At 39.7% G+C, this 21,878-nt stretch overlaps 1 protein-coding gene across 2 annotated transcripts in view; it reads left to right on the forward strand.

Annotated features, from left to right (window-relative positions):
- The window catches only part of LOC124621986 (katanin p60 ATPase-containing subunit A-like 2), a 193,512-nt gene that overhangs the window by 170,404 nt on the left and 1,230 nt on the right, over window positions 1-21,878 (forward strand). For both annotated transcript variants that reach the window (XM_047147527.1, XM_047147526.1), the window contains exon 9: window positions 11,166-11,268. In XM_047147527.1, the coding sequence (XP_047003483.1) occupies window positions 11,166-11,268 (103 nt within the window). The remainder of the gene's footprint in view (window positions 1-11,165; window positions 11,269-21,878) is intronic.

Below are 21,878 nucleotides of genomic sequence, written 5' to 3' on the forward strand. Positions count from 1 at the left end.
GCTGGCATTAAGGGTGAAACATTTGCGCAGTTCGAGACATTCTCAAAGACAATTGACATGAGTGTAACTGAAATTGCAGAATAAATCATGGAAGCTGTCAAACAATCATGAAAAAGACCTGAAGTTCCATAAAGTATGTGCCAATGGGTCCTTTGCCATTTGCCCACAGATGAGAAATTGAGATACTTGGAGGTCTGTCAGAGGCGTACAGCAAGATTTGTGAAAGGAGATGACACATTTTTTAGCCAATTTGTCACCTGTGATAAAATGTGGGTCCATTACCACACTCTTGATTGAAAACAGGCCAGCGTGGAGAGGTGGAGGAAACAGGAAACAGCCCCAGTGAAAGCCAAGACTCATCTGTCAGCTGGCAAGGTTCTTTTAGTCATTTTCTTCAACTGGTGAGGCATTTTGCTAATTGATTTTTTTGTATGAGCAATTCACAATCAAAACTGCTTACTACTGTAGACTTTTGATGAGGTTAGAACTGCATGTTGGTGCAGAAGATGAAACCAACTGATTCGAGAGGTCATCCTCCACCACAACAATTCCAGGCTCCGTACTGCAGCTCCTGGATTCTCAAAACTTTAGGAAATGGATTAGACTGAACTTGATCATCCTCCCTCCCTGCCTGGACCTATCACCCTGATTTGTTTCAGCAGCTTCAAGAAGCTCTAGGAGCAGCAATTTGAAACTGAGGGTGTAGAGGGGTTCTTGTGCAATTGGCTTCTGATGCAACCAGCATTTTACAATTCTGGGATAAAATAAAAACCTTCCTCCTCACTGGGAAATACGAATTTCTAAAGCAGAAAACTATGTAGAAAAATCAGTTATATTTGCCTTTGATTTTTCAATTAATAACTTTTGAAAATAAAACCCCATTTATATTTAATTTCCCCTCATATCAACAAAATGAAGAGAAAAGATTTACATTGGAGTCTTTGATGGTGTAGCCAGGGCTAAAGCACTTTCCTTATAAGAAATGATGTTATGGTTATTGGGTCTTTGCCTAAGACTAACTAGTTACATCTGTCATTTAGTGTGTCTATTTTACTCATATCTTTGGTAACAAAATGAATTCAAAGATTTGTCACTTGACAAGATGTACATAAACAGAATCAATATCATGTGGTGTCTTATTTCAGTATTGTCAACTTCTTAAATTTACTCAGACAGAGACTGTTCAACAGTTCATAGTAGCTCTGACATAATTTCATCCTCTGTGGGAAACTTGGAATTCTCTGAAAGGACATGAGAACCCATGTTAAGACCTTCTATATAGCACAATGAACACTTCCTAAAACATGTAACTAGGCAGAAAAGCAATAATGATGAATTTTCTGATTAGTTGACACATATGAAAGACAATGATGATGATAGCAAGTAAATATTTGCTTCAGACGACTTTAGTAACATAGTGAACAATACAGGTGGTCACATTGGGTCATTTCATTGAAATACAGATTGATGCAGGTAGTCATATCAGATCAGAACATGTAGCACAAGGTAACAATGACAGAGATGAATGTTTCCGATAGAGTGCAAGAGACAGCTGCACAGGACAGGAATTTATATGAGGCTCACTACCTTCATTCCTCAACATGCCAAGAATTGGAAAAATAATAAAAAACTCTTGGAATGATACTGACCTAACATGAGCAATTAAGGGTTAATACTTTTATGCATGTTTTACTCTCTCTCTCTCTCTCTCTCTCTCTCTCTCTCTCTCTCTCTCTCTCTCTGTGTGTGTGTGTGTGTGTGTGTGTGTGTGTGTGTGTGTGTGTGTGTGTGAAGTTAGAGAAGTTTTGAGTCACGGGCATTTATAGTTTTTCTAAACAAAGGTAGCAAACGATAGATTAGGGGTGAGGTGGAGAGATGGTAGGGCAGCTATGTGGTTTCGGGAGGTTAGGTGGCAGGGGAGAGGTGGGAGGGGAGGGGGGCAGTCGAAAAAGAGAGAAGTAAAAATACTGGGTGAAATAGTGGAACTAGGGCAGCGGATGGGTGAGGGCAATGACAAACGAAGGTTGAGGCCAAGAAACAAGTAGACCACCCTGTTGCTGAGCATGCTGCCCAACACAACACCCTTCATTTCAATGGCTGCTTCACAGCATGTGCCATGTGGATCCTGCCGACAAACACCAGCTTTTCTGAATTGCACAGGTGGGAACTTTCCCTGCAATATATCCTTCGTTCCCGTAACCCTCCTGCCTTTTTCAATCCTGCTCCACCTTTCCTCTACTCCTCCTGCAGTCTCTTCATTGTTGAACTTTCTGCTTACTGTTACTTGGTATTTTTTTACTTCATGAGGGATTTTCAGTCTGTCAGTATTCCATTTCATCATCTTTCCTGTTATGTTGCCATTTGTTAGTGACAATCCCTCTCGAGACTGATTTTATCACAAAGTGGTCTGAGTCACAGTTTGGTCCTCTGCAACTCCATACATACATAACTGACATGGAGTGGCGTGCAATCACTAAAATATTATCAATCTGATTGACTACTACATTGATTGCAGATTTTCAAGTACCCAGATGGACCTTTTTGTGTGGGAAGCAGGTACTTTTAATTTTCACATTATTCCTTGCTACGAATTGGCATAGTAAGTCTCCCGTCTCATTGTTTTCTTCATGTAGTGAATATTTTCCAGAAGCTTCATATGGACATCCATTCCTCCCTATTTTTGCATTAAAATGTCTTACTACTAGCATCAAGTCATATTTAGGCACTGTGCAGTCTCCACAGAACTGTTCTTTAATTATATCATCTTTTTCCTCTGTTGGTGTGTGTGCATTCACTACTGACATACACTCCTGGAAATGGAAAAAAGAACACATTGACACCGGTGTGTCAGACCCACCATACTTGCTCCGGACACTGCGAGAGGGCTGTACAAGCAATGATCACACGCACGGCACAGCGGACACACCAGGAACCGCGGTGTTGGCCGTCGAATGGCGCTAGCTGCGCAGCATTTGTGCACCGCCGCCGTCGGTGTCAGCCAGTTTGCCGTGGCATACGTAGCTCCATCGCAGTCTTTAACACTGGTAGCATGCCGCGACAGCGTGGACGTGAACCGTATGTGCAGTTGACGGACTTTGAGCGAGGGCGTATAGTGGGCATGCGGGAGGCCGGGTGGACGTACCGCCGAATTGCTCAACACGTGGGGCGTGAGGTCTGCACAGTACATCGATGTTGTCGCCAGTGGTCGGCGGAAGATGCACGTGCCCGTCGACCTGGGACCGGACCGCAGCGACGCACGGATGTACGCCAAGACCGTAGGATCCTACGCAGTGCCGTAGGGGACCGCACCGCCACTTCCCAGAAAATTAGGGACACTGTTGCTCCTGGGGTATCGGCGAGGACTATTCGCAACCGTCTCCATGAAGCTGGGCTACGGTCCCGCACACCGTTAGGCCGTCTTCCACTCATGCCCCAACATCGTGCAGCCCGCCTCCAGTGGTGTCGCGACAGGCGTGAATGGAGGGACGAATGGAGACGTGTCGTCTTCAGCGATGAGAGTCACTTCTGCCTTGGTGCCAATGATGGTCGTATGCGTGTTTGGCGCCGTGCAGGTGAGCGCCACAATCAGGACTGCATACGACCGAGGCACACAGGGCCAACACCCGGCATCATGGTGTGGGGAGCGATCTCCTACACTGGCCGTACACCACTGGTGATCGTCGAGGGGACACTGAATAGTGCACGGTACATCCAAACCGTCATCGAACCCATCGTTCTACCATTCCTAGACCGGCAAGGGAACTTGCTGTTCCAACAGGACAATGCACGTCCGCATGTATCCCGTGCCACCCAACGTGCTCTAGAAGGTGTAAGTCAACTACCCTGGCCAGCAAGATCTCCGGATCTGTCCCCCATTGAGCATGTTTGGGACTGGATGAAGCGTCGTCTCACGCGGTCTGCACGTCCAGCACGAAGGCTGGTCCAACTGAGGCGCCAGGTGGAAATGGTATGGCAAGCCGTTCCACAGGACTACATCCAGCATCTCTACGATCGTCTCCATGGGAGAATAGCAGCCTGCATTGCTGCGAAAGGTGGATATACACTGTACTAGTGCTGACATTGTGCATGCTCTGTTGCCTGTGTCTATGTGCCTGTGGTTCTGTCAGTGTGATCATGTGATGTATCTGACCCCAGGAATGTGTCAATAAAGTTTCCCCTTCCTGGGACAATGAATTCACGGTGTTCTTATTTCAATTTCCAGGAGTGTATTTCTAAATTTACCTCTTCGTCAATAGTCATCATCCTCACTCATCCAGCCCCTTCCCTGCTCCCATTCAGCACTACACAGCCCTCATTCCACCATTGCACTCAGTCTTTTTACTTCTCTCCCTCTCCTACAACCCCCTCCCCCCGTCCGCCACCTCACCAATACCCTCCATCTAACCTCCAAACAGCACATAGCTGCCCTACCCTCTCTCCATCTCGGCCCTGTGTGCTCCCCAGCAGCACTTCACTGTCACCCACACCTACCTACTATCTCTTTCCCGTCCGCAGCTCGTGGTCGTGCGGTAGCGTTCTCGGGTTCGATTCCCGGCGGGGTCTGGGATTTTCTCTGCCTCGTGATGACTGGATGTTGTGTGATGTCCTTAGGTTAGTTAGGTTTAAGTAGTTCTATGTTCTAGGGGACTGATGACCATAGATGTTAAGTTCCATAGTGCTCAGAGCCGTTTGAATTTATCTCTTTCCCTCCCTGCCCCAGCCTCCTCCTTATCCCCACCTAGTTGCTACTCTCATCATGCACTGGTGCTGTTGCTTGCAGTGTGGCTTCAGTTGCCAGAGACTACAGTCATGTGTGTGTGTGGGGGGGGGGGGGCTGTCGTCTATTTTTGGCGAAGGCCTTGCTGGCCGAAAGCTTATTTGTGACAGTGATTTTGTTGTGCCTATCTGCTACTCAGCATCTCCACTACATGGTGAATAGCAACTTTCATTTTCGTAATATTGTTGTATTCCATCCTGGATTTCCCATTGTCTGAAATGGTAGATTAATAATAGTTGATTCCTAATAATTCTTATATTTGTTCATGACTGCTCATTCATTTCATTAATTTATAACTTAACTCATGCTACATCTCTACACGTTCTTCTATAAGAAAAGTATCTCAACTTCATAGATAGAAAAAAAACAATAAATTGTTTGTTTTGTGATAAGACTATCTTCACATTATAGAGACAAAAGAAACAATAAATGGTTTGTTTAATCATGATACGGTAATGTGTGCTAATAATTGGAAGATTGTCACAAAACATAATAATTAACAATGACTTAACCAAAACATATAGTGAAAAGGAAGGAACAACAGTAGCTGGAGATTTTTTTTAAGATACACTGATGATGAGGCACGTAGCTCAATCTTATTGGCTGTGTGGTCTGCAAGCCAGAAGCTAAAGAAAGAGAAAAGAACCCCAGTCTTAAGTAAGCTCAACAAATATGAAGTTCGTCTTACTCTTAATAAGATGTGGCACCGCCATTTGCTTCAATATCAGCTGTATTTCACTAAGGCATGAACTGAACAAGATGAGGGATGAATTCAGTTTCCTTCCAATTCTTTCATGTATAGCATTACTGCTTGGAATTTGAGAAAATTTAATTATTTAAAACTGCTAAATAGTAATGTTCACTTTGAAATCTCATTGAGTAGTCTCACCAAAAATTAATAATTAAATAAAAGGTTCCTCCAGCAGGTACAGAACACGATATGTTTATACCGAAAATTTAGAGTGAAACTAATAAGACTGTAAATGTCAATAAAGTTATAGCAGTAGAATTTAGCACTAAACTTTTAGATATTTGTATCTGCTTTACAGCTGATATTGTAAGAAATTGGAGCAATCTTACATCATTTGTAATTAAAGAGAAATCATTGAAAGTTCAAGAGTTGCAGTGAATTCTTTTATTACTGAGTAGGTGTTGTGTAGCAATGAATAATTGTCATTACAAACTGACAACATCTTGACACTTTGAAAACAATCTGTGCAGTGACAGTGCTGTTGCACTTCTATTTATACTTTTAATAAAAATCGATAGTACTGTTTAAGATGCAAATTTACAAAATTACAATAGAAAATTAATACACAGAGATAAACTGTGGACAGTGTAACTTTGCTACATTATTTCCTGATGAGTCTGTCTAGGTAGTTTCTGAAATAAACAAATTACAAGTGTGAAACAAGATAATATACAGAAATTAACAATGTGAATAACATTTGGTTAATTTATAAGCAAAATATAAGTTGTGTCTTTTTATAATATAAATTGCAATTACAAATTAAATATGCCTTAATTTAATAGAAACCATATGTTCAATATGATTGCTAGGGCTAAAAATCAGTATATATTTACATTTGTAATGAAGGACCACATAATTTCTCTTTAATTACAAATGATGTTGCAAGTATTGTACGTTGCTGACCTATTATACTGCAAACTTTGGTGAAATTATGCAAACAAGAGAATGTGACTATGAGGTAAATATAAAGTCTAGTGAACACCGGTAGTCTTTAAAGAATTTAGGTAATTAGTGGCTTCAGTGTTAACAAAAATATTCCTCCCAATTACTGGTTCAAATGGCTCTGAGCACTATGGGACTTAACATCTGAGATCATCGTTGTTGTTGTTGTGGTCTTCAGTCCTGAGACTTAGAACTACTTAAACCTAACTCACCTAAGGACATCACACACATCCATACCTGAGGCAGGATTCGAACCTGTGACCATAGCGGTCGCTCGGTTCCAGACTGAAGTGCCTAGAACCGCTCGGCCACACTGGCTGGCCCCAATTACTGAGTCTGGATATGAAGTATATTTGAATCTACGTAGTCATGAGATAATTAGTATCCAGTTGCAATATTTGAATATTTGACAATATTTTATATGTGTATATGGAGCTTAAATGGCGCTTTGGGGGGCATTCTGTAACACATTGAATCTCAGTTTTACAATTACACTGTCTAATTTTGCGTAGTTGTTCCTCAATGAAATTACTTACAATTTCTCCTAGGTGTTTTGTGGCTATCATTGTTTCTTATGATCCATCACCAGTGTTGTAATCAAACTATTATAATTATAACATACCTACATCAGAGCCTATTTTAGCTTGCACCATCCCTTGCATGCAGTTCTCTTGGATGACTTACTCAGATCTACAATCAACATAGCTCCACATATTATTTGCATATTGGAAAAACATGGTTTGACCATGTAACAAGTCAACTCTTCCATTATTCACTTTTGGTGTCTCTGAGCACTGTAAATAGGCCACTTCAGTTGCAATTATTTCTTACTTGCAGCCTTATTGTCAAAGTTGATAATATCATGTTGCACACTTACCTACAATTTTTTTCATTAAAACATAGGTTGGGGAGGACCTAAATTAACATCCCACAGCATACTCCCTGGGAGAGAATTATTCCTTTAGGCACATTCTGGCTCATACACTTCTTGCAAAAGAAGGAAGGAAGGTAGACAGAGGTATAAAATCCTGCAAGCATTTTAGAGAGTGCACTAGGTTGTATTGCAAAAAGATACGAAGGGATACTGTTCATGTGTTTTGAAAAGAAATTATTTCACAATTTTTCTTAATCAGTGTAGGTAAACTGTGGAAAAGCTAAATATGAGTGGGAAGATAGGCATTTAAATGCTTCTCCTCCTGAATGTGTAGACTTCCTTCGACACCTGCATCTACCAATAAACTGCATACATTGGCACATGTCTACAAAATTGTAAAGTATTCCATTTCCTACACTAGATTACCTTTTATCACTTGTTTTTGCAACACCACACATCAGCCTTATGGTTTTTTGGCGTACATGGCAAATGAGACTGGTACTATATTGATATCTTTCTGTGAACACATTACATATTAATCTCAACTTCTGCAACCGCTGCATCCCCATCTGCTATGCTCTGTAACATCTACAGCACCTGGTATTACAAGGCATGTTCGGGAAGTAGGTGTACTGTGACCATAATGGATTGTGGTTTTTGTTTTTTTGAAGGTTGGCAGCACTGATGGTAGAAGGGGATTCCCTGACCAAAGTGAGCATTGCAGGAACACAGTAGTATATAAACTCATGTTGTAGTGTCCAGTTGTGTAAAAGATATCAGTAAGAAATCCCGTCAAATGCAAGCCACATGCTGTGATCCACTTCGTACTAGCAGAAGGAATAATACCTACAAACAGTTTTTTGTGAAACAAAATGGTCTGAGGTGATGGTGTTATGAATAGAGTGAATGTATTTGAGTGATGTAGGGGGTTTACTGGAGACAGAACAAATTTCCATGACAAACAGAGGAGTGGAAGACCTTTGATTCTGACTGATAAGTTGGTCCACAATAAGGAAATTGTTCATGACAACCACAGGTTGACAGTGGATGAAATTTCTGTGATGTTTCTACTACTCTTCAGAACTCTCTTACACAAGACACAGAAAAGCTGGGATGTCAGACTCTGTGCACAAGATGGGTCCCAAAACAGCTGACAGAGCAACACAAGAAAAATCAGATCAGTAGTGCCCATGAGTTTTTTGAGTGACTCAAATTGGAAGATGAGGGTTTTTTGAGTTCTATTGTGACTGTAGATGAAATGTGGGTGGCTCATTACATGCCTGAGACAGAAAACCAGTCTTCACAGTGGTGTCACACCAGTTCTCCATCTACCAAAAAATTTGAACCACAATTTCAGGCAAAATACTCTTCGCCTCATTTTTTGTGACTGAAGTGGCATAATTTTGGTTTAATTTCTGTCACAGGAGGAGACCATCAATTCACAATTAAAAAAAAAAAAAAAAAAAAAAAAAAACAACATTCAAATCAAGAGGAGGGTAATGCCGACGAGACGAGTGTGCTTGTTGCACAATGCCTATTCTCTCACAGCCTTAACCAGCAAGGCACTCTTTAACTCATTTGGTTGAGATCTTTTGAACCACATCCCACATTACCCTGATTTAGTGCCTTCAGATTATCATGTTTTCACCTTCCTAAAGGCACACACACTAGTGGAATTGAATTTTCAACTGATGAGCAGGTACACAAAAAGTTTCTAAATAGGGGGAAGGAGCTGGCTGGAGAGTTCTTTGAGGAGGGCATAAAAGATCTTGTGCCACCACACATGTTGAACAAGATGGTGAGCGTGTGAAAAAATAGTCAACAAATGTATCAACACTATCCTTTATACTTTTTTTTCAAATACACTTTTTCTAAACAAGTATATAAAATCAGTGTACTTACTTTCTGAACATGCCTCACATTAACTTTGACACACAAGGTTACAACCTTCTGGTAAGTGAAATTACATTTATACAGTATGCCAGCACTGCTCCATGAAACAAGCATTCATTGCTGACTGTCCATAACACAAAATGTGATCAATGTCACTTCCTGAGCTAGGACCATCAAAAAGCATTTTCTGGGTACTGGGCTATGAACAAAGGGAGTCATTTTCCAGGCTTCCTCCCACACCTCAAAATGCAGCCCAGCTCTCACAGGGTAGCAAAACATACAATTGGAGACTGAATAACACAGAGGTATGTTTCATGATGAGGTAAGATACTTCCTTGGTCTCATTGCAAGGATGGTGTCACACTTTAGATGAGAAAGTACTGGATTATGTTACTCGACATGCTCTCCAATTTGTTCATCATCAATTCCCCCTGACCAGCATGATCACCAGACTTGACACCAGTGATAACCTCTTTGTTGAGTACCCCTAGCTCTCATAGAATATGTTGGGATTGTCAACATTATTGGCAACATCACTTGACCAATCACAATAAGTGGACATATGAGAAGTACTCAAAGTTTTAACTGTCCCCCTCAAAAAATGTAAGTTGCGACCATCAAACCGTCTCCACATATTCACCCTTTTATGTAACACATTTTTCCCAACGATAGATCATTTGGCAGAGATCCTGGTAGTAGAAGTCTGCATTTTGGCTGTTCAAGAAACATTCCTCCTGGAGAATACTAGTCATCATTCTGGAAATGCCTGCCTTGCAACGGTTTCTTGATCTGAGGCAGAGGAGAAGTCACGGGATGCCTTATCGGAGAATGCATGGGATTAGCCAACATCTGATAGCCAGAAGAAACAGCACGTGTGACTGTGTACTGTGCAGAATAAGCCAGAACGTCGTCGTTGAGCAAAATTACCCCCTCAAAAAGCTCTCTGTGACACTGTCTTGGCAATCTCCCATAACATGGTTAGGAGATTTTGGTATCAAGCTCCTGAGACAGTTTGCACCTTAGATCGTAAATTTTTAGCACCATGCCACGGCAACCCAAAGACACACTTATCATCAGCTTGCTCAATGACGGTTGCCTCTTTGCCTCTCTTAGCAATGATAAATCCAAATGTTTCCACTGCTTAGTTCGCTCCTTTGTCTCGGGATTAGAGTAATACATATGACACTCATCTGTGGTGATTAGGTGGGTGAAGAAGTCATCTCCCTTGATTTGACATGATCTTGTTTTGGCAGGATTTTTGAACAGGTGTGAGCAATCACAGAACCTGGCAGGTAGTGAACTTTGCTGTGCTCAAAATATAGTGCAAGATGTTGAAAACTGGTGTATGGTTGATTTTCATTTTTTGCACTATCATCTTGACTCCCAGTTCTTCACACAGAGACGGTGTCCGACTTTTTTCTTCCATAATTCAGATGTGCTTGACCACATTACAAATATCTGCACCACCTAATGACTGGTCCACTAACTCAGCAGTCTTATCATCCTTAGGCAGAAAATCAACAGCTGCAATATACGCCACTTTATCAATGGACTACACCTCCTCTAGGGGCATGCTACAGTACTGCCACATGGGATTTCAATAAGTAGTTGGACTGCAGAAATGAACCTGCAAACGAACAAACTATTTTTTTTTCCATGTTATAGTTATAACTTTATGACCAGTCCTCTTAGTGTGGGCATCTGCCACATTTCTGATCATGTCATTATGGCTTTCTAGAAATGTAAAGCACACATATTCACATCCATGAATGCTGTCTCTTTTTCGGATTTATGGTATGTGGGCTGAGAGAGAGAGAGAGAGAGGATCAGTTTCCGCATTTGCAGTATATTAGATATCATTTAATGTAAAATTTGTTAATAAAGAAGTTATTGTTGCTGCCTTAACATACAATTTATACATGATGCAGGTCACAGATGGGTATTCTGGTTCTGACATCAAATTAGTCAGTCAGGAAACACTGATGAATGCAATCAGGCCATTGTTCTCTGTCTTGGAAGAATGTGAGTCTGGTAAGTGCTAAAAAATATTTCACTTCATATGTATAAATTTGACATTTGCAATCATTTGCCACAGAATTGTGTGTTGATTTTGTGAATTTTTTTAGTTGCTTTCTTGCATTATGTGCTCTACTTCTCCTTCACATATTTCAGTGCAATGGAATATTAAGTTTGAAAACAAGTGTGTACTGAATGTACCTCCCTTACTAATTTAAAGCCATGTACCAAACTGCACCTTGAACCTAAACTATTCCTTTTTTGTGGCAGTGCTCTATCCACTGAGTCAACAGAGTATTTGGTGTAGCTGAACCTGAAGCTTCAATCTGAAATTACTTTTTGTTTGCTATGTGGTGTCAATGCACAAAGTTCCATGCTCCTTGACAATAGCAAATGGTGTGGCTGTGTGCTACTGTCTATCCTGAACATCATGCTACAGCATTCAAGTCTGGCCAATCTGGACTGCCCATGACAATGATTGTAACCAAAAAATATGTATTTAATAGGTTAAACACTTTACTTCGGAATGGCTACACAACTGAAATGCCATAGTGAGGAAAATAAAAATAAAATGGAAATGAGTAACAGGTTATGAAGGAAACATTTCTTACAAGAATGTTCACACATCTGTTGCAACTAATTTACATTTTTTTCATGTTTTTATGTATTTTGCTGCATCAGCATCTTGGAGAGAGAAAATTTTGTAGAATGATTTTTTAGTTGGGTTGTTTCCAGAGCGAGAGTTTCACTCTATCATGAGTGAGTCCTTTGACATGCAAAGGCAAAGTAATCCCATCAATGTAACACTTCTCACAGTTATCCATTCTTTTCTGTAAAATTACTCAGCTTTAGCATTGGAGTAATGATTTGCCACTCTCTGTTTCAGTCTGCCATATGCTGTTCCTACAAAATTCCTCACCATGACAGATAGTCTCTTATTCCAAGTCATGCCCCAGCCAACTTGCTTGACTTAAACCTTTCCATAACACACTATTTGGTCTATATTTAAAAGCAGGAAAGTCATTATTCATAACAGAATTCATCTCTCATATCTCTGATTCACTCTTTTTTCATACTAGGAATATCTGCATTTTATATATATAATAAGTGTCTCTGTTTATTAAAATTGTACATAGAAAAAATAACTCAGTAAGCTGCTATCTGTCTAACACAGAAGCAGAGAGGAATTCTCCTTGCCACAAATACTTAAAATAAAAAGAGTGGAGATTGGAAAGTAATACTTTTTTTCATTTAATCAGAGTGAACTGGGGAAAGGTGGTTGAAGCATAGAATGATAAAAGCAAGACAAAACCCACTGTTTGGATACTCCAACTAAGAGCAGCTTTCTTGTGTTTTGTGATGATGAAGTGTGCTTTACCCATATACTTATATCTAGATTAAGACCCACTTGGGCCTTTGGTCATGGAATGCTGAAGTGGGGAAGAAAAAAGAAATTACCCCTGCCCAGAAGATTAGCAATACAGAATGTCTATGTCCTTCTTGAAGGGTGGCAAACTCAAATATTTAAAGACTGAAATGGCCAATATGGGTTTGGATCTACTTGGAATAGCTGGAGCGAGATGGCCTGATAATAGTGACTTTTGATGTGAAATTTACAAGATAGTTGACACAAGCACTATAAAGAACCAAGCAGGGCAAGGAGGCTGATGTGTAGTGCAATTTACAGAGTTGGGACAAAGAGTAAAGATATGCATTAAATACAGTGAAAGGACAATATTAGTCATATTGGATACAATACCAAAGAGTGTGATGACACATATGACTTGATACATCAACTTAAGACAATGAGGAGATGGAAAACGGCCAGGTGAGATAAATGAAACCATTAAAGGTATCAAGCATGATTTAAATCCCAAAGTTATGAAAATTGTTATTGAAGACTGCAGAATGGATAGCTACAACCTCAGAGAAAGGAATGGATTTGAAGAATGATAGAACAGGTTGTGTGCCAGCAATAAAACTTGACATTCACCCCCCCTCATATAGAGGGTACACTTGGAAGGCTCTAAAGGAAATACAGCTTAACCACACAAATTACATTGATTGTAGCAATAAGCAAAAACAGAAAACACCTGGAACAAATGATATTGATTTCCTCACTAAAGTAGTCATTGTAATTGGTGATAAGTAAACAAGTGCCATTTTAAGTCCAAAAAAGTGCTAAACTGGTCAAGTGATTGGAATCTATGCACAATTAAAGAACTAGTAGTATGTCAGATGAAAAATGGTGTTACATACTCCCAATAGTGGATCAGAAAAGATGTAGTGTTTAGTCACAAAAGAATTGATTCCCATTATTGTTGAAGTTATAGGGAAGCAATTTCTCTTGCTACACATTGATTCAATGACAAATGAGTTGATCCATAAGACTGAGCTCAAACAGGAACTGAAAGTCACAATGACAGGGACACATATTCAAGATTCTAGATAGTTAGGGAATTTAGGCTGCAGAAATCAACAATGGCAAAGGAGAAATGTTGGGAACTGATTGTAGAATTAGATCTTTTGGCTACCTAGAAACAGCTTACAAGTCAGTAAAATTATTTTTGTTAAACAAGAAGAAATAGTTTGTGGTTGATATGGACTAGAGATGGGACGAGTAATTGTAAGAAACAATACAGTGCCACCATCCGATATGTTCTGTTACACAAAAATGCTATAATCTTGTGTGTTTAGTTCAAATAAAAGTATACCACCAGAAGATTTTAAAAAGTCCACAACACCACCTGTGAACAAATAACATGAAAGTGGAAATGTGAGCAGCATTACATCATATGCAGTGGAGGATCTTGAAAATTATATATATATATAAAAAACAAAGATGAGGTGACTTACCGAACAAAAGCGCTGGCAGGTCGATAGACACACAAACAAACACAAACATACACACAAAATTCAAGCTTTCGCAACAAACTGTTGCCTCATCAGGAAAGAGGGAAGGAGAGGGGAAGACGAAAGGAAGTGGGTTTTAAAGGAGAGGGTAAGGAGTCATTCCAATCCCGGGAGCGGAAAGACTTACCTTAGGGGGAAAAAAGGACAGGTATACACTCGCACACATGCACATATCCATCCACACATACAGACACAAGCAGACATATTTCCCCGCTTGTGTCTGATGAGGCAACAGTTTGTTGCGAAAGCTTGAATTTTGTGTGTCTATCGACCTGCCAGCGCTTTTGTTCGGTAAGTCACCTCATCTTTGTTTTTATATATAATTTTTCCCGTGTGGAATGTTTCCTTCCATTTTTTATATATATATATATATATATATATATATATATATATATATATATATATATATATATATATATATATATATATATATATATATATATCTGCTTGTGTCTGTATATGTGTGGATGGATATGTGTGTGTGTGCGAGTGTATACCCGTCCTTTTTTCCCCCTAAGGTAAGTCTTTCCACTCCCGGGATTGGAATGACTCCTTACCCTCTCCCTTAAAACCCACATCCTTTCGTCTTTTCCCTCTTTCCTGATGAGGCAACAGTTTGTTGCGAAAGCTTGAATTTTGTGTGTGTGTTTGTGTGTCTGTCGACCTGCCAGCACTTTCATTTGGTAAGTCACATCATCTTTGTTTTTAGATATATATTTCCTACATGGAATGTTTCCCTCTATTTATGAGGTATGTGAGAAAAGTAATGATTGATACTTTTTATCTACTAAAGTTTTTATTTTTTTCAAACAACAGTATTGTTTTATTCAGAGTAGTTCACTTCGGCAGCTACACATTGGTGGAGTCATTGTTCCCATTCTTGGTAGCAGCACTCAAAGGCTTCAACTGATAGGGCTTTTAACATTATCAGTCACATTCTTCTAAATGTTCTCAAGAGTTCCAAACTGGTGTACTTTTAAGACTTCTCCAATTTTGGGAAAAAAGGAGTCACAAGGACTCAGATCAGGTGAATGGGAGGACTGAAGAACAGCAATCCCTTTTGGGGTCAAGAATTCCATGATCCAAGTTGCTGTGTAACATGGGGTGTTATGATGCTGCATTACTTGTTTGTAGCGTCTGGTCTCACTGAATTCTCCCTTTTCCTAAACATTTCAAGGACATTTTTGTTAAACACTTGGTTGACAGTTTGCCTTGGAAGAACAAATTCTTTATGCATGATGCCCTACTGTCAAAAGTGCAAACCAACATCACATTTTAAAGTTGAAGGTCTCCCTGAGCGAGGTTCATTTTCAATCTGCCACACCCAGCTTCACAATGGTTGAGTGAAACAATGCATGTAGTGCAAATTGCTGACTTCATCGATGATGTTATTAGATCTTTTGATCTCTATAACTTCTTTAATTATTCTACCCCCCCCCCCCCCCCCCCCCACCCCAAACCTGTAGACTTCATGTTGTCAGAGATGTGACTGGATGTAAGTTTATGTCAAATTTCCATAACACATTCAGCAACCCCCCAGTTTCTCTGGATAGCATAGTCACAGTCACCTCTCATGTTCGGTTCCACATAACCATATATTATCTTTCACAAGCCTTTTGAGTATGCATACAAGTATTTTAGCCAGAGGCCTGAAGACTTTAGCTGCTACCTGTAGACACATAATGTATATTATTATATTAATAATAAAGCTGATCTTCACTGTCACAATTACAGAATGGTAGACCTGCAAGCTTTTTTCCTCTCCTGTTAAGCGGTGTTCAAGACCCTGTTGAAACTGCTTCTGCAATTTATTTGCTGTTGTTGTTGCTGCTGCTGCTGCCTGGCAACAACGGAATACTTTGTAAGTGATTCAGTTCTACTGGCAAGTTTTTGGCATCTAAGATGGCTTCTGCTCAACAGTGAAGCTCCTTAGAACAGTGCACTTTTAGGCTACCTGGTGGTGGTGGTTGAACGCGTACAGGTAACAGTCTGTAGACGTTGGTTTTTCTATATAGTGCAAGACACCCATTTAGTTTTCAGTAGATGAAGAGAACAAGCAATGGAAAGACACCACATTTTTTTCAATCTCTGTTGTGAATCTGATGTGGTCACAGATGCTTTGAAGTGTTCCAAGAATTCTTCCAGTTTTTAACATGCATATTCTAAAAAGAAAGTTGTATAATTTTTAGAGGCACTTGCTCCCACCCTTGTCAGATTAGGGGCGGGTTCTTTAGATTTTGAAAGGATTTGACTCATTTCACAGCAAATTGGATTAGCAGTGATTGTCAATATGATGGTGAAAGGCATCAGTGCTGCTGCTACCTAACCACTTCAGAAGGAACTGTCATGAAACATTCTTTTTTACAAAATAATAAGTTTTATGTGGCAACCAAACCACAAGGAGCCCAAGGAAACAGATGACGAAAACTGGCATGAAAAAAGTTGGATCCTTTCAAGATTGGTGCTCAGCATCAGCAATAAAGATGGCAGTTTGTAGCCAAGCACAACATGGAACTCTGCCATCATGAGAGTAAAGCTTGTGCTGGACAAAAACACTGCCATACATGGCTGTGAACTGACCACATCACAGTTGGGACCACAGCTATGTGGCAGATAGTTACCAAGTTACCACTTGACAATGGCTGAGGACGACACAACTGAAAGCTCATAGATGCATAACCACTTGACACAGTAGAATGCCCTAGATGAGAGACTACGTTGATGACGATGACTTCGAGGACAAGAAGAAGTGACATCAGCAACAAGAATTTGATCCATGGGGCCCACTTTTGCCCTAGCACACAAATAAATTGCCAAAGCTGCTAATCACTTGGGGAATACAGCCAGAACTGGCTGGGTATGAGCATGATAATACGGGCACTGTAAGCTGGGACCTGGTGAAATAAACAGTCATCTAACACTGAACGATTACAATAGTCAACAATATTGTGTTTTTAATGTTGAAAGTAATGGGTGATTGAGTTTTTGTGTGCCTTTTTCGAGTCTTTTGCACAGAGCTTTTCTATCACCCATAGTTTATGAGTAATCACATAAATAACATTTCTGGTAATTATCAATCTGAGTAAATTTAAAACATTAGCTATAATACACCTCACCAACCTAAAATGTGTGTGTAGCAAATTTTTGACTGCTTTGCATGAGGAATTTCTTTCTAGTGTCCAAAAATAACCTGCCAACATATTTTGAGCCCATTTTCCCCTAGTAGAATTTTTCCATTTCAGTGGTGTCCTGGTGGAAACACTCTCCATGTTCATCACTAACAGTGTCAAGGGTTTCAGGGAAGAAATCAAGCTAGGAGTTCAACATGTATTTTCAACAATGTATTACGTCGCATGTCCTTGCAGTTCTCAATCAGCTCACTGTGAGATCCTTCCTAGAAAGTTTATGACTTTCTGAAAGAGAACCATGCAACCGATTCTTGCATATTTAACAGGCTTTTGGACTGTGAAACTTTCATAAATTCCCTAATTTGAGGCCCAAAAATATTCCCTCTTAGTTTTGCTTCATTGGTCTTCAAGAATTTGGTTTGTACAAAGAAAAATGCATTCATCTCATAATCCATTGATTTTACACAGTTCATAATCAAACCAAATTTGATATGTAATGGAGGCAACACAATTTTGTCAGCCCTATTAAGTGGTTGATGAACATTTGCCTGTTCTGGATTGAATGATTATTTGGGCAACTTTTCTTAATACAATGGCTGCTTCTCTCCATCCCACATGCACAAGAAGCTGCAAAATTTTGTATAGAACGTCTGTTGTTGTTGTGGTCTTCAGTCCTGAGACTGGTTTGATGCAGCTCTCCATGCTACTCTATCCTGTGCAAGCTTCTTCATCTCCCAGTACCTACTGCAGCCTACATCCTTCTGAATCTGCTTAGTGTATTCATCTCTCGGTCTCCCTCCTACGATTTTTACCCTCCATGCTGCCCTCCAATACTAAATTGGTGATTCCCCGATGTCTCAGAACATGTCCTACCAACCGATCCCTTCTTCTAGTCAAATTGTGCCACAAGCTCCTCTTCTCCCCAATTCTATTTAATACCTCCTCATTAGTTATGTGATCTACCCATCTAATCTTCAGCATTCTTCTGTAGTACCACATTTCGAAAGCTTCTATTCTCTACTTGTCTAAACTATTTATCGTCCACGTTTCACTTCCATACATAGCTACGATCCATACAAATACTTTCAGAAATGACTTCCTAACATTTAAATCTATACTCGATGTTAACAAATTTTTCTTCTTCAGAAATGCTTTCCTTGCCATTGCCAGTCTACATTTTATATCCTCTCTACTTCGACCGTCATCAGTTATTTTGCTCCTCAAATAGCAAAACTCCTTTCTACTTTAAGTGTCATTTCCTAATCTAATTCCCTCAGCATCACTCGACTTAATTCGACTACATTCCATTGTCCTCGTTTTGCTTTTGTTGATGTTCATCTTATACCCTCCTTTCAAGACACTGTCCATTCCCTTCAACTGCTCTTCCAAGTCCTTTGCTGTCTCTGACAGAATTACAATGTCATCGGCGAACCTCAAAGTTTTTATTTCTTCTCCATGGATTTTAATACCTACTCCTACTGTAGTAGGTGTGGGTTTCATGTCTATCTTGGCCACAATAATGCGTTCACTATGCTGTTTGTAGTAGCTTACCCGTACTCCTATTTTTTTATTCATTATTAAACCTACTCCTGCATTACCCCTATTTGATTTTGTATTTACAGCCTGTATTCACCTGACCAAAAGTCTTGTTCCTCCTGCCACCGAACTTCACTAATTCCCACTATATCTAACTTTAATCTATCCAGTTCCCTTTTTAAATTTTCTAATCTACCTGCCTGATTAAGGGATCTGACATTCCACAATCTGATCCTTAGAATGCCAGTTTTCTTTCTCCTGATAACGACGTCCTCTTGAGTAGTCCCCACCCGGAGATCCGAATGGGGAACTATTTTACCTCCGGAATATTTTACCCAAGAGGACGCCATCATTTAATCATACAGTAAAGCTGCATGCCCTCGGGAAAAATTACAGTTGTAATTTCCCCTTGCTTTCAGCTATTCGCAGTACCAGAACAGCAAGGCCATTTTGGTTAGTGTTACAAGGCCAGATCAGTCAATCATCCAGACTGTTGCCCCTGCAACTACTGTTAAGGCTGCTGCCCCTCTTCAGGAACCGCACGTTTGTCTGGCCTCTCAACAGATACCCCTCCATTGTGGTTGCACCTACGGTACAGCTATCTGTATCGTTGAGGCACGCAAGCCTCCCCACCAATGGCAAGGTCCATGGTTCATGGGGGGAGGATAGAATGTCTATCAGTTTAAAATCTGCACATATCTGCTATGAATAGTCACCACATTTGATACTGGATAGGAAGATATGTTTATGTAACTGTTTTTATACTAACTGTGTCCGCTATAGGACTGAATGGAAACTGATTTCTATTATGTATCAAAGACCCTTTCAAGGTAGTTTTTGAGGTGTCAATGAACAAATGCCAGTCTTAAGGTTCATATTCAATACCCAGTGACTCCATCACAGAATCAACATAATTACAGAAATGTAGGTCCTTCTGTTTAGAAAATGAGTGCTCTAGTTCCTCTTGGGGAGGGGGGGGGGGGGGGGGGACCCAACAACAACTACTTTTGTTGTCATGCTGCAGGAGGTGCCATCCTTTCAATCTCAAAACAAGTAACTCTGCTTTACTTTTAGGTAGCCCGAGATCACGAACTAAGTCTTATAGACCTTCCTGTTTTAGAAAGTGAGCTTAATTTGTTTTAACTCACTCCTCAAAATCTGGATCACTATTATTGTAATTCATTTATGTCATCAACACTTTCAAAATCTAAAGTCACATTTTTGTTGTTTGGTATGGGGAGGTGTGGTCCTCAATGCACTGGTTGAATTGCTGCTTCTAAAGACATATCTAACAGTATGTTTTGACTTTGAACTTATTCCAGATATATCTGTCGAACAGAAGAAGCAGTCTATTACATGATTCTTATGTTCCCACCATATCATAGGCATTGCAAAAGGCACATGACATGACCATTTTAACTAGCCAGTTAATAATGTTACATGTTTGGCTAACAGATTTCTGGAGCTCAAAACTTATTCACGTATATTTTATTGTTAGAATAAAACTCTAAGCTCAGTTAATTTAAGGAATCAAATTCACCTCTGTGTGTGCAAACTGAATTCACTATAAGTATAACAAAAATTGTTTTTATTGTTAACACATTTGCGAGACCCATTTCTCGTCCTGAAACACAGTCCTTCAGAAAACACACTATTAGCTGTCACTACTCATAAGTCAGTCAACAACTGACTACAGCAAAAAAGTCAACTGTTGACTCAATTTAAATAATTATATTCTTTTAATCACTGTGTTCAGCATCATATCCTAACAAACATGACAACTTTTTTTAATATGACAGAAAACTGGTGAGTGATGGAACATTTCAGTCTATTTTTGCATTTGGCAAATGCACCATTTTGCTTGGTAACAAACTGTGAAGATAAGGATGGTAAGCTACGGCACTAATGTGGAAATTCTGCGTGATGAAGGGAAGAAAACCAACTTTCAAAAAGCTAGAAAAAAACTTTGTAAAGTAAAAAAAGTGAATATTTTAAATAAATAGCTCAAATATATTCTTTATAGGTTCTGTAGAAATTTTGCTATAAATCTCAACACAGCTTGTACTGGAGTGATTTCCTATACTTCAGTGATCTATTAAAGAGGCACATGAATATCAGTGATGTGGACACTGACAACAGCTAGTAACCTCAGTACACTGCCAACTCAGACCACAGGTCTGTTGAGAGGCTGGTCCACATGGACTTCCCTTAAGCACGTTATGGAACCCATGACAACATAATGCTGCGTTGGCTCGTGGGAAAAGATGCTTTATAGAAAGAAACAGGTATATGGATTCTATGAAACTGATGGGGCACAAAGAGGACCAATTATAATCCAAGGCACAAACTGTTTAGTCTGACGTTTCCTTGTCTAGCAGTTGTGAAAATTCTCATGTACTTAGCCAGAGGATGAGAACTTGCTTCTCGAAACATTTATTTCACATGCAATTTATTACTTTTTATACGAGATGGGGCCAGATTCAATTTTCTGTTAATTACTTTGTTTTTTTGCTTATCACTCCTGATTCATAGTTTGGACTGGCTTTGCCTTCCTCCAACTATCTGTTCAATCTAATAGAGAGTAAGGCTGTCTTGGTCTTAAAGGCTGTAGCTCCTGAACTGACTTACATCATCAGTTATTAGTGGAATCTGCAGTTTAATGTGAATTCAGCTACAAAGCAACTCAGTATTTTCACATATACAAATCATTGCAGAACGTGGCAAATGCAGTACATGACAGAAAAAGTAATTGGGCCAATATGAAGACTGAATCCTGGGATTTATAAATTTAGTCAGGGAGCAATCGTAATATTTTTCCTCTAACTGCAAATAGGAAAGAAATGAAAAGGAACATTCAGATTTCTAAATAAGATTCGCCATTGTTTCTGTGTGCCAGCCAAGCTCCAATTTTGTCTGGTTCAGAAGGTACTACAATAGGCAAGGTCTTGCTCATGCTGTATATTTCATGTATTCCAACTGGACCACTAGTAAAATATGATGGATATGATAATCCGTGAGAGATCATGTGATCTGTCAATAAATCTGCAA

Source organism: Schistocerca americana, chromosome 7 (genome assembly GCF_021461395.2).
Source record: "Schistocerca americana isolate TAMUIC-IGC-003095 chromosome 7, iqSchAmer2.1, whole genome shotgun sequence".
Lineage (NCBI taxonomy): Eukaryota > Metazoa > Arthropoda > Insecta > Orthoptera > Acrididae > Schistocerca > Schistocerca americana.